The 21,245-nt window shown below is 37.7% G+C and overlaps 1 protein-coding gene across 4 annotated transcripts; it reads left to right on the forward strand.

Moving 5' to 3' along the window:
* Nucleotides 1–917: 917 nt before the first annotated feature.
* On the forward strand, nt 918–21,117 carry LOC111868096 (mitochondrial uncoupling protein 4). 4 transcript variants are annotated; one of them, XR_002843454.2, is made up of 9 exons: nt 919–1,947; nt 2,197–2,339; nt 5,319–5,398; nt 6,694–6,884; nt 7,749–7,871; nt 9,506–9,703; nt 12,038–12,130; nt 12,446–12,757; nt 20,947–21,117. XR_002843454.2 is itself a non-coding variant. In XM_023858480.2 (8 exons), the coding sequence occupies exons 2-8, from the start codon at nt 2,237–2,239 to the stop codon at nt 12,618–12,620; spliced, it is 963 nt and encodes a 320-aa protein (XP_023714248.1). In that variant the 5' UTR covers nt 919–1,947; nt 2,197–2,236; the 3' UTR covers nt 12,621–13,633. The 4 variants fall into 4 exon arrangements, 3 of the variants coding, with proteins under 3 accessions (XP_023714251.1, XP_023714248.1, XP_023714250.1); XM_023858480.2 differs by lacking the exon at nt 20,947–21,117 and having other exon boundaries at nt 12,446–13,633; XM_023858482.2 differs by lacking the exon at nt 20,947–21,117 and having other exon boundaries at nt 919–1,942; nt 12,446–13,633.
* Nucleotides 21,118–21,245: the final 128 nt, after the last annotated feature.

Consider the following 21,245-nt stretch of genomic DNA (forward strand, 5'->3'; position numbering starts at 1 on the left):
TCATACCTCCTTTGAGTGTGCACAAATTTTGTTTGCATAATGATACCCTTGTGCACTTTGTAATTTTGGTTTTGATCATGTCTGATCTGATATTTTGCACAAAATGTTGGGATTGTTGGTACAAATCCTGAAGCACTAAAAAACGATGGTTGCGACCTTCAGTATACATTTGCACTTTTCTGTAGTTTTTGATTGCCCGTAATTACGTTGGTTGTTTACGACTATGGATAAGAATTTATATTTTACAATCACTGAGGGGGTTTCTTGTGAATATATCTTAACATTTGATTGCATGGAAAGATGGAATGTGGTGAGCTGAGAGACTGTTAGCTTCTCAAGAAAGACTGCTCCATGAAGTCAACATCAGTGTGACAGTAGATGTTCCGAGTTCACCGGTTCTAACTGAAAATTTCTTGGAACCAACATACTTCATTTTGAAATACCTTTAAAAGTTTTTGCCTTTCCACAGAATGAACTACAGAGTTCCTTGTAAACAGCAGGTAGGATATTTAAATTCATATTTTTAATTTCACTAAGAGTGCATAAAATTTCCTGAATGTAATTCTGCTTATGAATATGGTTATTCTTCAACGCCATTCGTAAGCACTTCAATTTTGCCACATGATTTATATAAAATTTTATGCTGGTATTTTATAGGATAGGAATGCATTCATTCATTTATTTTCCATATACCCACACAGGTAACAAAACTAGGACGAGGAAATGGTCCCTTTGAAAACAGATATATCAAAATACACATACAAAATTATATGAGTCACTTAATCAACCAACAAAAACAATATAAAGTAAAAAATTTAATAAGGTCTTAATTAACAAATATAATTTAAAAACAACTTACTATAAAACTTGAATTAATACAATTTTATATAAATTACCTATAGTAACTGATTTAAATACATTACAACTTTACACACTTATGACCAATTATGTTGATAATATTCATTCATGGAATAAAAAGAATGATAATATAAGAACCTCTTCAATGCAGATTTAAGACCTCTCTCATCAGTAGCCAACATTTCTATTGCTTGAGGAAGATGATTAAAAACTTTTAATACCTGATATATACGCACCTTTACTGTATTTTGTTAGGTTAACTGCAGGTAAATATAAATATAAATATTGCTTTTCAGGCTTGTTACATCATTGTCATTACTGCTTTCACGTATTTACAATTTCACCCAATAAAAATTATTAGCATGCTATGTTACAGAACTCGCAAAGCACAATACTTCATCGAAGGTCGCATTGTTAGGGCCAGTTTTATGCCCCACCCCTCATATTCATACTCGTCCAGTACTCGAAAAGGTTATATATGTCTTTATATTGTAATACATTTCAGGTAGTTTTGGGGGATATTTCAGATTCAGTTATGTTATATTCCTATGTCGCTGCCAGTTCAAGCTAAAATCACTGCCATAATTATTATAAGCAAACAATTGTTTAAAAACAAACACAGCTGCTTCCTAGTTCCCGTATGAGTAATCCTTGCTTATACGATTACAGTACGTTATTACAAACCATGATTCAATATATTCTGCTATAGACATTATTGGCAGCTGTCTGAGACGTAGCGTTAATCGTTTTAATCACTCCAGTTTCCCCGTTTAGGAGAAAATCGTCGAAAATCTGGAATTTTTAAATTATATCTGATGTCTTAAATTTTCAATATGAAAATTATCTCGTAGGTCTGCATTACTAGCCATGAAGAAACGTTCCGTACACTATCACGGATTACCTATAAGTCTATTTTCGGCGTAGTTTATTCCTCGATGTTCTCATTCCTATTTGCTATTAATCAGTTTCGGTCTAATCCTAAGGTTATTTTGATCATTTTGATTTTCATTCTGCAAAGCTGCAAAGGCTCCTCTACCGTCGCGGTCGCAATCGACCATAATGGACGAATAATAAGGAAGTCGAAGTAGGGTGGGCATGATAAGTTTTCTTTCATTCGATTTTTAGAATTGTAATTTTTAGTTCACTTGCCTACCTCACGATCCTTAAATAGCAGTTGAATGAATGAATGTATTAAGGGCTGGGCCTCCTCGGCCCCTGCAGTTACTAATTGTTTTTATTTGTAATGAATGCAATCAGCTGATAGGCTACTAACCTCCCCAGACAAAATGAACGTAACCAAACGTTAATTAAATTTTATGTATTTGTATAATGTTTCAGCTTTGAATAAGGGTATATAATATTACATGAACATCGCAGAATGGTGGCTTCTCCAGTACCAGTTCCCCTTAAAACAAATTATGCTGATACATTTTGGTGCACTTACTGTGTATCAGTTATTGCAGCGAGTATAGCAGAAGTGGGTAAGGATGTATATAAATTAACTTCCGTGTAATTATTGTCAAAAATAATAATCATGTATTCAGTCAGGTGTATATAATTTTTTGTGGTGGCACATTTTTATAATTTTTATAGACATAATAAATAAAAGCGAGTGTATTTGGATTTAAGGTTTATATCACCATAAAAATTCGTCTGAAGTATTTTGTCATTTTTTTAGTAGTTCAGTTTATGTAAAGGGCGAATTCGCTGTTGGCTTTGGAGGTATGTTTTTATTCACACAAGATGTAGAACAGCAGGAAAGTAATTCACACGTGGGGCCAGACTTCTCAGTACTTGAAGGGCCACAGAATTACTAGATAATCAACTTCTTCTCTGGTAACAGGTCAGAAAGGCTGAACAACGCTAATACCAAATCCTGCCATTTGGCATGATCCTCATCCAGTTTCATCTCCCCACCAAATCCTCACAATCCTATAAATTTCATGTTAATGTTTCACTCCACATCATTCTTCATCTTCCAAGTGGCTATTTTACTGTCCCTTAAGGCTGATGCCAGGATAATACCTCAGATTAGATGGCACCAACATCCTTTCCACTTCATTAATCATTAATTATCCTATCATGTATTGCTATATAATCTAACTTCCGACAGCATTATTAAATAAGCGATCGGAACAGTTAATAACAGTGACATGAAACTGAACAAATGTCTAACGCTGGGATACAGCAGAGTGCTATTACAGTTTCATAAGATCCCATCCAACTTAGTGTAAGAGGCTTTATAGATTGATTGTTCGATTGATTTGTTTATTTGGTACTGTTATAGTATTTTTCTTTTCTGGAATATAATCGGAGCCCCATTCTAGTCTTTTTTCAATTTCATATTTCTGTGTAACTTTTTTTGTTGTGTTGTTCATATTTCTCTACCATGAAGATGGAGGCAGTAGGTTCATATGGAATGGTAACAGTATACCAGACTACATGGCATCACATCCCATAATCTTCATAAGCATGACTGTAGAGACCCCAATCCTTGCTTGTTCAGATAATTGCTAATGTTTAATGAGTATGAATTTTGAATCTGTAGGTACTGGATAGGAAGAAATTGTGCCATACTTTAATTGTGCAGTTCTTTGGTCATAAACCCTATACATGTGGTCTGCAGATGGTAAGGTACAAAGCCAGCATACATGGGTTCAGTGTGTACACATTCCACACTCAATATGGACTATCTAGAATGAAATGTTATATTTACTGACTGGGTTTATAAATGGAGTGTTTTTAACCCCTTCAGAATGATGCAGATATGGTAAATAGGAGTGAGTCATTTGTGTATTGTTTATTTAACAATACTATCGTGAAGTAGCTCTTGACTATATAAAAAATTGAATGGTAGGGCAATAAGTTGATATTGAATTCGACATAATGTGGAATGAAGTGACTGTGACAAAACTTGACATGTTATCCAATAGCGTATCACTGGAGGGTATGAGGAAAGTGATGAAAAACCTTAGTGAGGTTAGTCAGTGTCTGGCAAAGATCTGAACAGGGCATCTCCTGAAAGTCCAAAGCATCAGCATCTCAGTCAGCTTGCGTGCTATGAGTTTTTTAATTGGTTGTTCAGATATGCCAGAAACCTTGAGTTCTGTCACGTCCTTTTCGTTAAAATGCTGTCATCATGAAAAATACATCGGCTATGTTGTTTCTTTGTTGATCTGTTTACTATTGAGACATTGCCACAACAGTAATCATTATGGTGTAGAACAAGCCTTTACTATAATACACATTTGAAGCAGGGATAAATTTTTGTCACTTAATTGTCTCCATTAATATTTATTTTACGTTTAACCTTTCAAGCACAGCAGTAACTATATGTGCCACTTACAGTAACATCAAAAAGCTGTGTGAATTTTGAAGATTGCAGTCTTTTGGGTTGTATCACCATGTAGTTCGGTGAGAGCATTACATTTCTAAGATGTATAACTCCATCTTCAGGGTCAAAATGTAAGTCAAGGAAGAATGAGCAGAAGCAGGTGACAGGCTGCTTATATGCTCATCTGAGCAGGTGGCAAACTGCTTGTATGCTCCTCTGAGCAGGTGGCAAACTGCTTGTATGCTCCTCTGAGCAGGTGGCAAACTGCTTATATGCTCCTCTGAGCAGGTGGCAAACTGCTTATATGCTCCTCTGAGCAGGTGGCAAACTGCTTGTATGCTCCTCTGAAATGTTGGGCACTCTCAGAACTGTACTGTATGAGAACCCATAGTGTTCAGCACAGTGAGAACCTCAAATCCGCTCATATATATTTATTTGTTTTCGATGATTATTGTACATAAATTTTAGCACTTGTTCTCCTATCATCCCGTTGTTATGTGCATTCACAGGTTGTTGTGAACAGATGCTTGTTATCTGCTGTTATGTCTTCCACCTCTGGAAAAAAGACTATCCTGCAGTTAGTGGCACCAGCTAGTGAATACTGTTATTTTGCCAAGTTACTATTTTAGTATAAATGTATGTCTTGCCAACTTTTGCAGTTATTGAGGTTACATTTATTTGACACACATTGTTGGTAACAAATCCCCATTGAGATTTCAGTGGGCTTTGTACAAGTTTTCATAATAAAGAGCATCAGAGCATTATGATAATTGATATCTGTTTGCAGTTGCGTTGTATTACATACAGTTCATAATGTGATCATGTGGATTATGATATAAATTGTCTGGTAGGTGTGCACCAACTTTTTATAGGCACATATCCCCTCAGCAAGAAAACAACAATATGAATCCTTACTCACTGTGAACACATGAAGTCTTGAACATTGGGGGTTCTTTACTGACTCACATTCAGTTCTAGGCTGTGAAAACTTATACAAATTGTTAAAATAATACATTTTTTTTTGTTTAAATGTTCTTTTTTCTTTGTGAACAGACTTTAGTCATCTGTATAGTTCAGAACAATTCATTTGGTTTGTGTTTGTGACATTTACTGTTCTATATTCCAGTTACTTATCCCTTGGATCTTACAAAAACACGACTTCAGATTCAGGGAGAACTAGCTGCAACCAAACATGCCAGTATGAATGTAAGTATTGAACTTGAAGTGTACATCTTAGTCCTACAGCCGAGGATGTTAACTGTTTCCCAGCTTCTCACAGTAGGCTTCCATCTTTGTAATATGCCATACAGTCATACTGCCTGAAGTGTTTCATCACAGATTTTACATATTTGCTATTATATTATGATTGCATCTTTAGTATTATATCTTTGTTCTTTACATTCTTTGACATCTCTTCTAGAGGATAGCTGTGAACATATTGAATGAGCAGTTGTGGATAGCTGACAAAGGGTGGTCCTCCAGCTTGGGCTTTGTACATGAGGCTAACATCTCCCCACTGTAAATATATACTTGTTAAGAAATGTCAGAAAGGACTTTGGGTGGATTCTTTGGATAAATAACATGGTAATGAACCTTCGGGTTCCATAAAATGTTGGGAAGTTCTTGAGTAGCTGCACAACTAGTGGCTTCTCAAGAAGGGCTCAGTTCCCTGAAGTTAGGTTTTATCAAACACCTTTATGAAATTTTCAGTGAATTCATCCTGTTATGTATCATATATTATTTCTTACTGAAAACCGTCACAACACAACAATCAGTAATATGTGTAAGTAGCTCTAGGAGATACTTTTGCTAGATGTTTCGGCCTTCAAAAGGCCATCGTCTATCTCTCTATCAGATAGGACATTTACACCATTGAGTCGCCCGTCAAATAATATCAAATATTAAATAATAACATACAACATAACAGTGCGCCTCTGAACACTACATCAGCCATTGTGTATATAATATGTCCGTGTAAACATTACATATATTAAAATTACAACTGCCAACACATATACAACTTTTAACTGTACTTTTGACTATGTATCTGGTTATTTTAAGACTTAAACTTTTATTGTAATTTATATCTTATATATTTACTCATATCAGTTTATACCATTGTATGCACTTGGAAGTTTAGTACTGTATCCTATAATTGGCATGCAATTCAATAACGAAAAGTTTAATGTATTTGCTTGATGATGGCCTTTTGAAGGCTGAAACATGTAGCAAAAGTATCTCTTAGAGCTACTTACATGTATTATTGATTGTTGTGTTGTGACAGTTTTCAGTAAGAAATAACCTTTATGAAATATTTGAATTTTGGGAGGAATACTTTGCCACAGAAGATGGAGCCTGTAATTCATCAGGAATGTTGGCACTTATCTGCCATGCCACAAGGCATTGCATTTCAGAAGACAGTAATGTCAGTACTCATTGCTAAGGAAGCCTCAAATTTCAAACTTAGAAGAGTTTTAATGGTTGACATTTCTTTGTTTTAGTCTACACCATATCGAGGTATGGTACAAACTGCGTTGGGTATTGCAAAGGAAGAAGGGTTTCTCAAATTGTGGCAGGGCATTACACCTGCCATTTATAGGCATGTGATATATTCTGGTATTCGCATTGTCAGTTACGAAACGTTACGAGATAAAGTTTTGAAGAAGGAACCTGATGGTTTTTTCCCCTTGTGGTAAGTGTAAGGAATTATATGCTGCTGATATGAGTGAAACTCAGATCTGTCCCCCAGTTCATAATAACTGCATTCTCACACCTACCCTCGTCTGCTGTATGAGTATTACTATGTTGGACATTATTATCTGATGTAAAAGGTAAAAAGGTAAAAAGCTAAAGCTATCCCTGCAACAGGCTGTGAAGGCCCATAGAATGGTGAGATGTCGAGGCTCCCACATTTTCTGTAGACATTCAGCTCACAGATGGCGGTGAGGTTGTCAGCCTTACATGCTGACCGTCCTTTACCTCCCCAGGAAGATTCCTGATGCTCATTTCTGTTAGAGGCAGAATTGCCCCCAGGCCATAGTGTGGCTGGAAGGACTAGGTAAATAAAAAAAATCCACCTCCTTGAATCCGCGACCTTCCGGTTTGTAGCATAGTGCCTCAACCAACTAGATTACTGCGTGCCCCCTTATTATCTGGTATATGTTTGATATAGTGTGTTCTATAAATAAATCTGTATCCATCATTGAGTGTAAGGCAGGAAGGGATTCTAGTCTGTTGGGTCTCATAGAGGAACATGATGTTCCAACATAATGTAGCTGTAATGAACTGGTCATCATCACAGATCTTTATGGAATCATTATTTGTTTGTGCTGTTTATTTTTTACTCATGCCTACTCTGTAATCATTCATTAGCCTATTGAATCAGGTTATTAATAAATAGAGAACAGAAGTGAATTGACAGCATTCCACAGCACATGTACAGTGTATTGAAGCATGGTTGTGATATTTATAATTTGTTAAAAAGGCATGTAGATTATGGGTCCCTTGTAAGAGTAAGTGTAACCCTTTTTTCTGTAAAATTTATGTTGTCCTTCAGGAAGTCTGCCATGAGTGGGGTGACTTCAGGTGCACTGGCCCAGTTTTTCGCAAGCCCCACGGATCTTATTAAAGTACAGATACAAATGGAAGGAAAGAGGAGGTTACTAGGGAAGCCGCCAAGGTTTGTAATGTGATACAATGCATTAAATAAGATCAGATTATGATATAAAAGGTAAAGCTGTCCTTGTAACAGACTGTAAGCATGTAAGGTTGTGAGATGTCGAGACTCGCAAATTTTCTAGACAATATGCATCATGTATGTGGCTGGGAATTCTAGTAATTTTAGGTCTTAAACAGTGTATTTCTTTTAACCTTATCCTGTTCATATCACCCTTAGCCGGAAGTAAGAATACAAGGAACACAATAGAATGCAGACATTGAAAATGTTGGATGAAAAAGGAATGAAGTAAAAAGAATGCAGGAAATTATGTAACAAGAAACTTCATTATTCATTCTCTTCTCGTTGTGTTCGGGTTAGTTTAGGTGTCTTTTTTGTTGTTATTTTCTCATCTTTTCAGTATCCCAAGTGATCTTTTTCTATCTTTAATCAAAGTTTGGTGTACATTTCTTGTTCCCCCTTCTGGTCCTTATTACCCTCCATGTCCAGCCCACTGTAACTGTCTTGATTTCAGTACCCACACTATATAAGACGAAGAGTACAGTCTTCTTGGATGTTCTACCATGTAGTCTGGTAGATCATTACTGGTGTTTAGGAGGAATGTTCTGCAGTGGAAGAGTAAGCCAAATGGGGGAAAATGGTATGATACAGTGAAAGAGGGGCTGGAATCATGACCATGAGTAGATTGATGGGAAATAATGGGAAGTGGCTGGTTTGCTAATGGAGTTGTTTCACTCAACGTGCAGTCCTTCTTTTCCTATATTTGTACCACTTTTTCCCTAGATTGACTGATTCTTCTACCCTGAAGATGGAGACATCAGGTTTCTCCATTGATAATCACCTTCTGCTTTGCATGGTATCACATCCGAGAAAACAGTAATCTTCAAAATAATTCTACTTGAAGGTAATATTTGTCACTTTTCAAATGAGTAGGAGCTGTGATGATAATAGATACAGTGGAGTTTGTGGCAGTATGTCTTATCACAGCTGACCTTGTTAAACTGCATCAATAATGAAAGGTAAAGTTCTCCCTGTGCTTAGAATTTTTTCAATGAACCTAATCCTTCCAGCCGCACTATGGCCCCGTGGTTGACTCAGCCGCTAACAGAAATGAGTACCAGGAATCTTCTTGGGGAGTAACGGTGGCTGGCGCGTGAGACTGACAACCTTACTGCCATCTGTGAGCTGATTGTCTAGAAAATATGGAAGCCTCAACATCTCACAACCCTATGGGCCTCCACGGCCTGTTACGGGATACCTTTACTTTTACTTTACTATGTTTAATTTAGCTACAGACCACAAAGACTTACAGGGGAGTGCAGATATAGCTTGAGGCATACTTAATGGTAGCACTAGCCCTAGCCACTTTACCCCTGAGAAAAAAAGGATAGGAGGCTGGGTGAGTCCCAGAGCTGTTCTGGATACTGTGGAGAAGAGAAAAATTTCTTGCTCCTGCCAGGAATCAAATCCAGATTCTTCAGTCTTCGAGCCTGTAGCTAAAGAGTATAGTGACTGAACTATCCTAGCTCCCTGCATAGTTTACTGGCAGGGCCAATAAATAAGTGTTGTATGTTAACGGTCTTGTATTTTGACAAATAGTATAAGTTTACCATTTTAAGGCTGAATTTTCTTTGTAGGGTGCACAGCCCATGGGATGCTTTCTCACAGATTCTAGCCAGAGGTGGGGTGAGAGGACTATGGAAAGGTTCAATACCTAACGTACAGAGGGCAGCACTGGTAAACCTCGGAGATTTAACCACGTATGACACAGCTAAGAGGTTCATTCTTACACATACGTCACTCACTGACAATCACTTCACACATATCTTGTCCAGGTAGGAATTAGAACTGAAGGATATGCTTTACTGGTGTGGGCATAGTTACCAAATCCATCCATTATTTTCTGCTCCTCTCAAAGCAGATTCAGAATACTGCCTTCGAAATATCCCATGACCTCATTCCAAACCCATCCTTTCCTAAAATCCGTTCACGATTATCTTTATATAACCTGTGCAGTTGAAACTGTGTTGTTATATAACTTAATAACTGTAGTATGGTGATTTAATTTTGTGGTATGATATTGGACAGTTTTTGACACGCACCTGTGATTTTCTGTTTCTTGAAAAACCCAAGATTGTGAGTTCACTGCATTTTCTCTATTTTTATACTTGAATGCCTCAAAGTGTAGTAAGGGGTAAATTTTGTCTTTACACTGATGCTGAATGTACTCCTGTTCTTTGAACATTTGATTTTTCATGCCTCTTCAAGAAATGTTAAACAAAGAGATAAAGTGCTTAATTAATTAAGCACCACACCATGAAGACATATGGGGAAATGGAAGTATAGCTTTGCTCCTACTGGGAATTGAACCCTGGCTGTCCAGCCCATAGAACATTGCTATACCTACTAAGCTATTTTGCAAACCTTATTTCTAGGCAAAATTCAGACCATAACAATAGAAATACTAAAACTAAAAATGCTGACAAAATAATCTTGCCTGTTTGGCATATCAGTGCTTGAGAAATGTGGGTATGCAAGGGTTAAAGCCCTTTGTACTTCAGTGCAACCTGTTCTTACAAGTTAGTGTGGTGACCAGATCATGACAGAGCAATCATTACATCTGTAATGGGGCAACAGCCATGAAGTAATTACATAAGAACATATTTATGGCATTATGGTATGTGTATGGAGGAAATATCACTTCCAAAATTTGGATGGATTTAAGTTTAGTTTTGAAGTTTAATTTGAGTTGCTTAATGAGTGAACAGTCTCAGATGACCAGTATAATTTGTTGCCTGTAAACCTCTTTACCAGTATTGACATATAGCAATGATGCTCAAGCCATCTGGCCAAGTCTCACATTTCTTTCAATACTAATATCATTGCTGATAGTTAAATTATGGGCATTGGCCCCATTGAACCCACAAGAGGAGAGTTCCCCATTCCTGCTTGATAAAATGTAACCCAGATTTAAGATATGGCCTCAAGACTTATAGTAGCTTGCTTACTTACTTATTTACATACTTACGGAGCTGAGCCCTTCTTGAGGAGAAGCCAAATCTGCAGCAAGTTAAGAATTTTCCAGCATTTTATGGAACCTGAAGGTTCATTACCATGTTCACAAGAGCCTTCCACTGGTCCCTATCCTGAGCTGGGTTTAGTAGCAGGAGGTTTAAAATCCTTGATACTAAAAGGTAATGAATCATTCTCCCAAGAAACTTGTCCTTATACTAAATTATCAGTGACAGAATGCCATGGGCTATAAACTACTAGGTGGTTCAAATATGACCGGGACTGATTTAAAAAAAAAACATAATTGCCAAACACTTACTTGCACATGTCAGTCTTCAACGTACTCCCTTTTGGAGTCAACACATTTTTTCCAACTTTCTGGAAGCATCCTGATGCCCCCCCAAAAAAACTTGTGGTTGGCGGCATATCCACTCCCGAACAGTCTGGATGACGGTGTCGTTATCCACAAACCACATGCCTTGCAAGTCTGATCTGAGCCTTCCGAACAGGTAGAAATCACTTGAGGCCAAATCGGGACTGTACGGTGGATGTGTCAGAAGGTTCCATTTCAATTTCCGAAGGGTTTCCATTGTTTTGGCTATATGGGGGTGTGCATTGTCTTGAAGGAAGGCTACCCGCTTTCCACCTGTCTTCCGCTTGGATCGGATCTTACTCCAAGTTCCTTGATAGTGATGCGCCTATTCTCACGAATAAGCGTGTCTGCACGATCAATGTTTGGCTTGGTGACGGATGTTCGCGGCCGACGATCATGCGGTTCATTCTCCACGTGGTCTCTGCCCTCTCTGAAGCACTTACACCACTCAAACACATGGGTCTGTGAGAGACACTCTTCCCTATACTGTTGTTGGAGTCTGTGGTGAATTTAAGTGTACTGGACGTTTTTTCCAATGAGGAATTTGATCACAATGTGTTGTTCCATGCTCCGCAGTACCTTCTGTTCTCTCATCACTCTAGCAACTTCCAGACAGGACTGAACAGGTTCTAACCCTAACAGGAGGGAGGTTGGAGGTTGTGGCTTCACTCTCTCAAGGTCTCACAGCTGCTGCGCAGTGCGGCTTGTTTACAAAAAATCAGTCCCGATCATATTTGAACCACCTTGTAGAATCATAACTGATAAGTTTTGTTTACTGGAACAGCATATGTGCAGGACTCGTAGCTGCCACAATGGGCACACCAGCAGATGTAGTCAAGACGAGAATTATGAACCAGCCAACAGATAGTAAAGGAAAGTAAGTAACCGAGAACATGTACATGCAAAAATTAATAAAGTGATACTAGGACTCTGAACAAAGTGACTGTTGATTCACCTCACAAGTTTGCATGTCTGTTGTTATTACTGATCTTAGGAAATTAAGAAGTATGGCCTCTAATAGCACAACACTCATACCAAATTTTGTGAAAATCTGTTAACTAGATCAAAAGTTGAAGTGGAGGGCACACAGACAGCATATTGATTTCAAACGTCTACTTTATTTCATTAAGAGAGGAAAGCAAGCTGAGAATTAGAGATGTTATATTGCAAACTGTTTTTTTTTTGTTGGTAGTGGCCTGGTCTACAAATCTTCTGTTGACTGCCTCATGAAGACTGTTCAGAACGAAGGATTATTTGCGCTGTACAAGGGGTTCCTACCTGTGTGGATTCGAATGGCTCCATGGTCTCTCACATTCTGGTTATCCTTCGAACAAATTCGATTTATGCTTGGCGCAACTGGATTCTAAAGTGACCAAGAGGAACAATAATGAGATCTGTATTGTCTGCCTTCTATCATTGTTGGGCTCTGGTTTGAAACAATGCAGGATTTGAAACAAATAGCATAAATTAATTTGTTTACGTGAAGACAATGATTTTTCTCAATGTAAGTTACGGATATTAGTGCTGTTGGTTTCTTGTAGGATGTCTTTGCAATGTTGACTGAAGAAACAAAAGGGAAAATGTTTAAAACTTTGTATATGTATGCAGTCACAAAGTGCTTCATTGGTTTTCATTAATGTTACCACGAATGGCACATTGAAGTTGCTGTTAGTAACCATAGTCGCAAACGTAATTATGACTGCAATATGTACGAGGTGCATCTGAAAGTTCCCGGACTAGGTCAAAAAAGAAATGCTGGCATAACTTACTCAATTTTGGCTGCCATCTCCTTCAAAACAGTCTCCTTGGGAACGTATACAGCGGTCCCATCGTTTTTTCCATGCTACAAAAGCACCATGGAAGTTATTTTCCTTATTGCTGTTGAGTGCTGCTTGCGATTCCCTTTGGATACTGTTTCAAAATGTCATTCCTTTAGTTTCAGTTTCAATTTTGAAAACAAAGCAAAATCATAGGGGGCTAAGTCCGGTTAGTGGGGAGGATGGGGAACAATAATCATATTGTTTTTAGTCACAAACTCTGTGGTTTTCAGGGATGTGTGGGTGGGTGCATTGTCATGATAAAGGAGCAGTGCAGTGCATGTTCAGATTTCCTGTCAAACTCCATAACTGATCCCAACGGTGTGTGATCTCATGGATTGTTCCATAACAATCATTGTGGATGAGTTCTCAGATTTTTTCAACATTTTCTTTTGTTCTGCCGGTGCTTGGTGTCCTTTAATGTTCATCTTCAGCTGACACTTGACCAGCCTTGAAACGTGAATGTCATTCAGAAACATCTCTCCTGTTTAAAGAATGTTCTCCAAAAGCCTCACGAAGCATTTCAGGGGTTTTGGTAGTGGATTTACTGAACTTGACGCAAAACTTGATGTAGACACGTTGCTCGATTTTGCCATCATTGCAGACAAAACGAGATCATCATCATCATCATCAGTAATCTGTCAAGACGACAGGTCCACAGTCTCTTTCAAAACAATTCCTCCACTTAATGCGATCTAGAGCTTTCTCCTTCAAATGACAGTATCCTCTTCTGTCCCCAAGGTCATCCAGCATCTTCTTACGTCTTCTTCCTCGTCTTCTTGTCACTTCTATCCGCCCATCTATCTTTCCTTCGATAGCTTCTTTTAGAAGGCAGTTTCTGCGTAAAACATGACCAATCCAATTAGCCTTCCGTTTTCTTATTTCATGTAGGATATTCCTCTGCTCACTGACTCTAATTAACACTTCTTCATTTCTCACATAATCGGTCCAACTGATCTTCTCCATTCTTCTCCAACACCACATTTCGAAACTTTCCAGATGTTTCTGATCTACTGCCCTAAGTGTCCATGTTTCAGCCCCATACAGAGCTATGCTCCAAATGTAGCATTTCACTAGTTTCTTCCTCAAATTTAAGTCCAATTTGCTGGTAAAAAGATTCTTCTTCTTGCTAAATGCAGCTTTTGCCATGGCAATCCTGGATTTAATTTCACAAGTACACCTTCCATCATCTGTTAACAAGCTACCCAAATATTTAAAACATTTCACATTCTCCACTTGTTTTTGGTCTATCTTTATTGTGACTGGGGTTGGTTGTCTCGAAATTTTCATTACTTTTGTTTTCTCCACATTCATTTCCATGCCATAGCACCTTCCAATTTCAATTAGTCTATCAATCATGCCCTGTAGCACAGTTTCTTCCTTAGCCATTAACACAAGGTCATCTGCATATTTCACAGTTTGAATAATTTGCCCTCCTACTTTGAAGTCACCGAGCCCATCCAGAGCTTCCTTGGTAAGGCATTCGCTGTACAAGTTGAACAGAATTGGTGATAAACAGCATCCTTGTCGAACTCCTCTTCCAATCTGCACACTTCCTGTCTCCCCCCTGTCCAGTCGTACTCTAACTTTCTGATCCATGTACAATTTGCTAATCAATCTTCTTTCATGCCAATCGATACCTGTTTCTTTCAGGATCTGCATTAATTTGGTCCAGTTTACCCGGTCAAATGCCTTCTGCCAGTCTATGAAGCAAACACACAGTTCTTCATCTATCTCCAAAGTTCGTTCCGCTATAATTCTCATCATCCCAATTGCATCCCTGGTTCCTTTTCCTCTTCTAAATCCAAACTGATCTTCTCCAAGTACATCCTCTATTTTCCTTTCAATTCTTCTTTTAAGTATCTTTGCTATTATCTTTGCTGTATGTGCAATAAGACTTATTGTGCGATGGTCGCTGCATTTTGTAGCTTTTGTCTTTTTCTTTAAGGCAATCATTGTAACTTCTGTAAAGTCCTTGGGCCACTCTCCACTTTCATATATGGTGTTCATTAGTTTTGTCAGTGTTTTCAAACCACCTTCTCCCAGTAACTTGAGCACATCTCCAGGTACATCATCATCTCCTGTAGCCTTTCCCTTCCTCATTTCCTTGATAGCTTTTTCCACCTCACTTTGTAAAATATATGGTCCTTTCTCGTCTGTATCTACTTCTTCTTCCGGTTCAACTTCTAAGGTTTCTGGCCGATTAGGTCGATCATATAGTTCTGAAATATAATTTTCCCAAATTTTCAGCACTTGCCTCTGATCTACTATTCTATTCCCCTGGGAGTCTTCGATGCCAACATTTTGAATCCCATGATTCTCTTTCCATCCTAGTTCTTTTGTCTTCATGTACATCAAATCATAACGGCCTGTTCTTTGAAATTCCATAATCTCATTACATATCTTCTCAAGATATTCCTTTTTGGCCCTGTCCGTGGCTCTTTTCAATTCATTCCTCAGTCTCCTGTATTTCCTCCTGCCTTCTTCATTGTTGACATTCTTCCATTTCCTTCGCTCCTCCATTTTACTCATCATCTCCTGTGTAACCCATGGTTTTCTTGCTATCTTCTCAACTTTACCTACCAAATCACTGATAGTATCTAACATGCATTCTTTTATATCGTTCCACTGCGCTTCAGCATTTCCGCTTTCACCTTCAATTGCACCGAGTTTCTCTTCTAGAGTCTCTTGCACGCTTTGTCTTTGAGCATATAACTTCTCCAAATCCCATCTGGGTCTGCGCTTTCGAAATCCTATAATTTTCTTCAACCTGGTTCGGAACTTGGCAACCAGCAAGTTGTGGTCAGAGTCAATGTCTGCCCCAGGAAGCGTCTTCACATCCTTCACACTGTTTCTGAATCGATGTTTCACAAGGATGTAGTCCAGCTGATGCCTCTTCCAATCCCCAGGTGCCTTCCATGTGTAAATTCTTCTCTTTGGCTTCTTGAACCAAGTGTTGGTAACAATCAATCCATTTCGTTCACAAAAGTCAATAAGCATTTGACCTCTGTGATTCCGTCTTCCTAGTCCATGTGATCCAACAATATTCTGATATGGTTCATCTCCAACAATGCTGTTCCAGTCTCCCAATATGATGCTGTTTGTGTCTCCTCTTCCATCTTCCTGAAGAATTTCTTCAATTGTGTCATACACTTTTTCCACTTCATCGTCTTCATACTCTGATGTTGGCATGTACACTTGTATAATCAGTATATCTACCGGTTCTGCCTTTAACTTCAGAGCAATAATTCTGTCATTACAAGCAATCTTCTTAACAACACTCCTCACTACACTTTTATGCACCACTATTGCCACACCTCTTTCAGCCCGTTCACCTCCGGAATAATACACTGTATAATCACCGCTTCTTATTTCACCTTGTCCTTTCCACCGCACTTCGCTGACACCTAGAACAGACACTTCATTCTTCTGCATTTCCGTTTTCAAATTCTCCAATTTTCCTGCTTGATTCAAGGTCCTGACATTCCATGTTCCAATCTTGTATCCATGCTGTTTCTTCTGATCTTCGCACTTTTTCTTGTTGTAACGCCTGCATGACATTTCCTCTAGAAACACTCCCCCCCGGAGATCCGATTGGGGGAGTAGTTTACCTCCGGATTGTTTTGCCTCCAGAGGAAACATCTCGCATATATGGTATCTCTGTTTTTGGAAAGAGACTATCCAGGAAAAGTGATAATGTGGTAGTTTTTCCATTTGCTTTCCACATCGCAGTACAGCAGCCGTTCAAACCACTCTGGTCACGCCTGCTCCTATACGAACTTGAACCATCTCGAGCATCATTTGCTCTGTGCTTCAAGTCGCTACTGATGACGCTGCTTCCGGCATCAGTTCTTGATGTCTCTCTTCGTCTGATGCCTACCCTTTGACCTGTCCAGCAAGGGAGGCCCTGTCAGTAGCTACGCTACCGCTGGTATAGCTCTCAGGGTCCTTGGCATACTCAAACCCCCTCACCACGATAAGGTGGAGACACCAACGAGGGGGAAAACGAGATACAAAGTCAAAATAGCACTCAAGTAAAAACAATATGTGTTCACAGAGTGGTGTCACGTGGCAGACAGATGCAATAGACTTGCAGAAGTGTGACCTTTGCCTCCCTTCTCGTCTCCTTTCAGTGAGGCAGTTACAGCAATATCAGTCTGGGAACTTTCTGATACCACCTCGTATGATCATTTTGCAACCCATTTCATGTGGCTCTCATGACTGAATATGGTACCTAATTTTAATTAATTGTGTAGCCCTGTAGATATTATAGCCCTGTATTCTGATTGTTGTGTTCTCTCTGTAGCTAGAAAGTTAAGTGGTACAGCTGAAAGTGTTGTGCTGTTTCTGTATTGTAGAATGGAAATGATGTATGAAATTCACAATTACAGGAAATAACATGCACGTCAAAACTGACTAATAAGGTTCCTTTGATATCTTATATGTGAAAGGATTGTGCATTTTGCTCATTACACAACTTTGTTCATTGAATGGCATTTGTGTTTGTCAGGTCACATATTCAGATTCATGGTCATCTCGGCTGTGATGCTGTGTATTCTTATAGGTTGATTCTAAGGTTTCAGAGGAACGTTGCTGTCTCTGTCTTCAGGACAAAATTGAGTAGGGTAAAGAAAAATCTTTTTAGAGAGGTTTTTATGCCATTTTATATAATATTGAATTGAGCATGAAGTGCAGTAGTGTTTTTCAGTTTATGGGATCAGTGATTTTGTCCTTCGTGTTGCAGTCTGTATTGTAGTACTTTCCACATTCTAAAACGCAGAGCTTACGGCAGCAGTTTTCATTTGGGGGATGGTAGCTCTTCAGCCGGCACATCTTGGTATGGCATCACTGTGTCGTATGTCCTGTCTCCATTCAACATAGTTGCCATGGCTCAAGCCATATCTGTGTCTCTTTCTTCCATCTTTAATTTGTTCACTGCATTGGTGTGTGGTAGCAATTGGTTGTATCATTTGTGGTTTTATGTTTACTTATATTTTATTTTTTATTATTTTTTGCTTCTTGCTCTCTATTTTTGGGGGTAGGGTTATGTAGAAAGGTTGAAGGTATGTTCCTCCAAAATGGTGGAATGGTGGTACTCACCAGCAAGACTACATGGCATCACAGCGAGAAGACAGCGATCTGAACAGTCACTGCCATGAGAAGTTCAAAACTTAGATTCTGTATCAGTGCTGCTGCTGGTATTATTCTCTTTTCTCCTTTCCTTTTACAATGGTAATAATAATAATAATAATAATAATAATAATAATAATAATAATAGCAGCATCGACAACAACAACAACAACAACAATAATAATAATAATAATAATAATAATAATAATAACAACAACAACAATACAGTGTGCCATATTTCCTACCTACTAGGAATAATTTTCTAGTAATCTTTATAATGTACCCAGCAATACTAAAACATTGTACTACAACAGAATGATAAGGTTCCAGTTGTTACAACTTTTGAAGAGGAACAGTAATACCATAAACAGATGCATGGAAAGTTAAAAGATTATATTACTGAAAAAGTTAAATAGTTCTGTTCAGTATGACTGGTTAAGATCAAGGGACACCTTTACATCAATACAGTTAGAAGCCACTATTACAGTACATGTTCTAAAAGTTAAAATATATACATACAATATAAATAATATACAATTGGCTGTAAAATCTAAAGTCTTTACAATTACAGCAGCTGTTCCAATACTTTAAAATATTTAAAGTTAGTTTGTTAAGATTCTATTTAAATTTGTAAACCAATGGTTCGTGTTGTCCCTCTTATTATTTCTTTTGACGGGGCCGAATGTGTGTAATGTGTGTCAGTAATATGTTGTGACCCATCGTAATATCTGTAGTGTCTGAACCAGAACTGTTCAGTTGCCATATCTGTTATACGGCATCCTTTGAATTTAGTCATACTGGTCAAATGGGGCATGACATCAGAATAACCAATGGACCAATGAGGCCCTACTCCAACCTAGAAAACTATTTCAGAGCATACAAAATTCATTTAACTCTGGGATTACTAGTCTGAGAAGTGTAGTTGTAAACCACATCTCTTTTGGAAAGCCATAGAGTGCAGCAGCAATGCTAACATATTTAGGGTAAAAGTAAAGTAAAAAGAAGTAAAGCTATCCCTATAACAGGCCGTGAAGGCCCCTAGGGTTGTGAGATGTTGAAGCTCCCACATTATCTAGACAGTCGGCTCACGGATGGTGGTAAGGTTGTCAGCTTTACGCGCTTGCTGCGCTTTACTCCCCAGGAAAATTATTCAATTAATTCCTGGTACTACTGCGTGCCCTCAACATAACTCTAGAAAAAAATCACATGTATGGGAAATTGTTCTCCAATTTGGCTGCACCGTATTTGAAAGTTGTGCCATGTGGGAAAGGTAAAAACATTCCATTTTGGGGAATATGCTATGCCCCTTGGGGTTCCAGAAATGTTGGGATATTTGTACTTTATGAAAAAATACAATAACAAAGAATAACAGTTTTTCACTTTTTAATAACATTTATGAACTAAGCTTTTTTTACTGAAGTGCTGATCAATAAAATGACAGATAGTTGTAACAAGCACAATATTTTTGTTGTCTTGTATATTTTTTTGTATGAGAGATGTATGGGTTTAGATACCACATATTATGACTTGATATAATTATGTTAGATGAGAATAAACTTTTAAATCACTGATAAAACATCATATTCTCACATTATGGTTGACAAAATATTAGAACTCTAAAAGAAAAACATGGAAGTGGAAAATACCTGCTGTTTTTTCCTCTGTTTCAAAATTTGAAAATTGTGATATGCTGACAAAATATTTGTGTCAAGATTTGTACCAGCATATCAGAATTCATTTAAAAACTTATTTCTGTTTCATGTTCCATACTCCTGTTTAATAATGAGGTCAGAAGACACTGCAGTTGGATGTCTACCAACATTATATGTTCTCTAGTTTGTCCTCAAAGAGGCCACCCTGTAAACTGACCAGTCTTTTCAAAGTTGCCTTGCTAGTTGATGGGCCAACTAAAAGGTTAACTGAATCTGATACCTGATCTGATACCAGAACTTGCATTAATGTAGACAGTTGCTGAAATATAAGTACCAATTGTGTTCTGTCTAAATTTAAGTGCAGAAAAAATCTTAATGACAAAGAAGACCACACAAGATTTTGCACAACAAAATGCACAGTCTGAAAAGCAAGGGAATGGACTTGTATGAGATTACTGAGACCAGAAGAGATAAAAAAAATTGCTGATACATTATGCACATTTAATGCCTACATTGTTCTTTTCCATATTCTACTACCTTGGAAAGCCAGAAGGATACAACTACCTAGAAACAATGAGATCGGACTTGTAATTACTTCTTTTGGCCTTTCATTGTATCTAGAATTATTTTTTTTTTTGGTAGTACACAGGAGGTTAGATGTCCTGTCAGACCAGTTTTATCATCATGTAGGAGAATCAAGTAATGAGAACAGATAATTTACTAGGTTTTTGTAATCACCAATATCATCAGTTTTGTAGAATTATCAATGTATTTATTCTGGAAATATGCTTGTACAGGTCTCATTTTGGTCTCAGAAATAGTGTGGTACCTGGAAACATGGTTAGGCATGTTTTTCAAGGGTAAACGACAAATAATATTACATTAGGTCGTAACAAATGGAATAATCTGTTTTGATAGAATATATATTTGTTTCGGAATTATTTTTGGGATTTACTTTATGTGGTTTATATAGACAATAAATAATAAAAAGTTGCATATGTGTAGGTAGAATGCAGTGTTATATGCTTATGACTTTGGAAGATTTTGTTACAGTGGCCAAATATATTGCTAATCATGTGATTTCTATGTTGTAGGTGAAGAACAGATACACAAAAAATGGACCATACTTCAGGAGACATACAATGTTGTCACTTATTTTAAGTTTTTAAAGAAAACTCTGAATGTTTTTCTAATGTACACTTGTCAATATTGGAATGATACAGATGGTTATATAATTAAAATGACTATATTCCTTTAAAATGTTATTTGAGGAGAAGACTACCGTTACTCACACATTGTATGTGTTTGTATATGGAATTATGTTTGTTGTTAATTACAGTTACATATAATAATTATCTAGTCGTCCTGTTTGTGTAGTGTTGTTTATCGGGTA

The sequence above is a fragment of the Cryptotermes secundus genome, unplaced genomic scaffold (assembly GCF_002891405.2).
Source record: "Cryptotermes secundus unplaced genomic scaffold, Csec_1.0 scaffold1361, whole genome shotgun sequence".
Lineage (NCBI taxonomy): Eukaryota > Metazoa > Arthropoda > Insecta > Blattodea > Kalotermitidae > Cryptotermes > Cryptotermes secundus.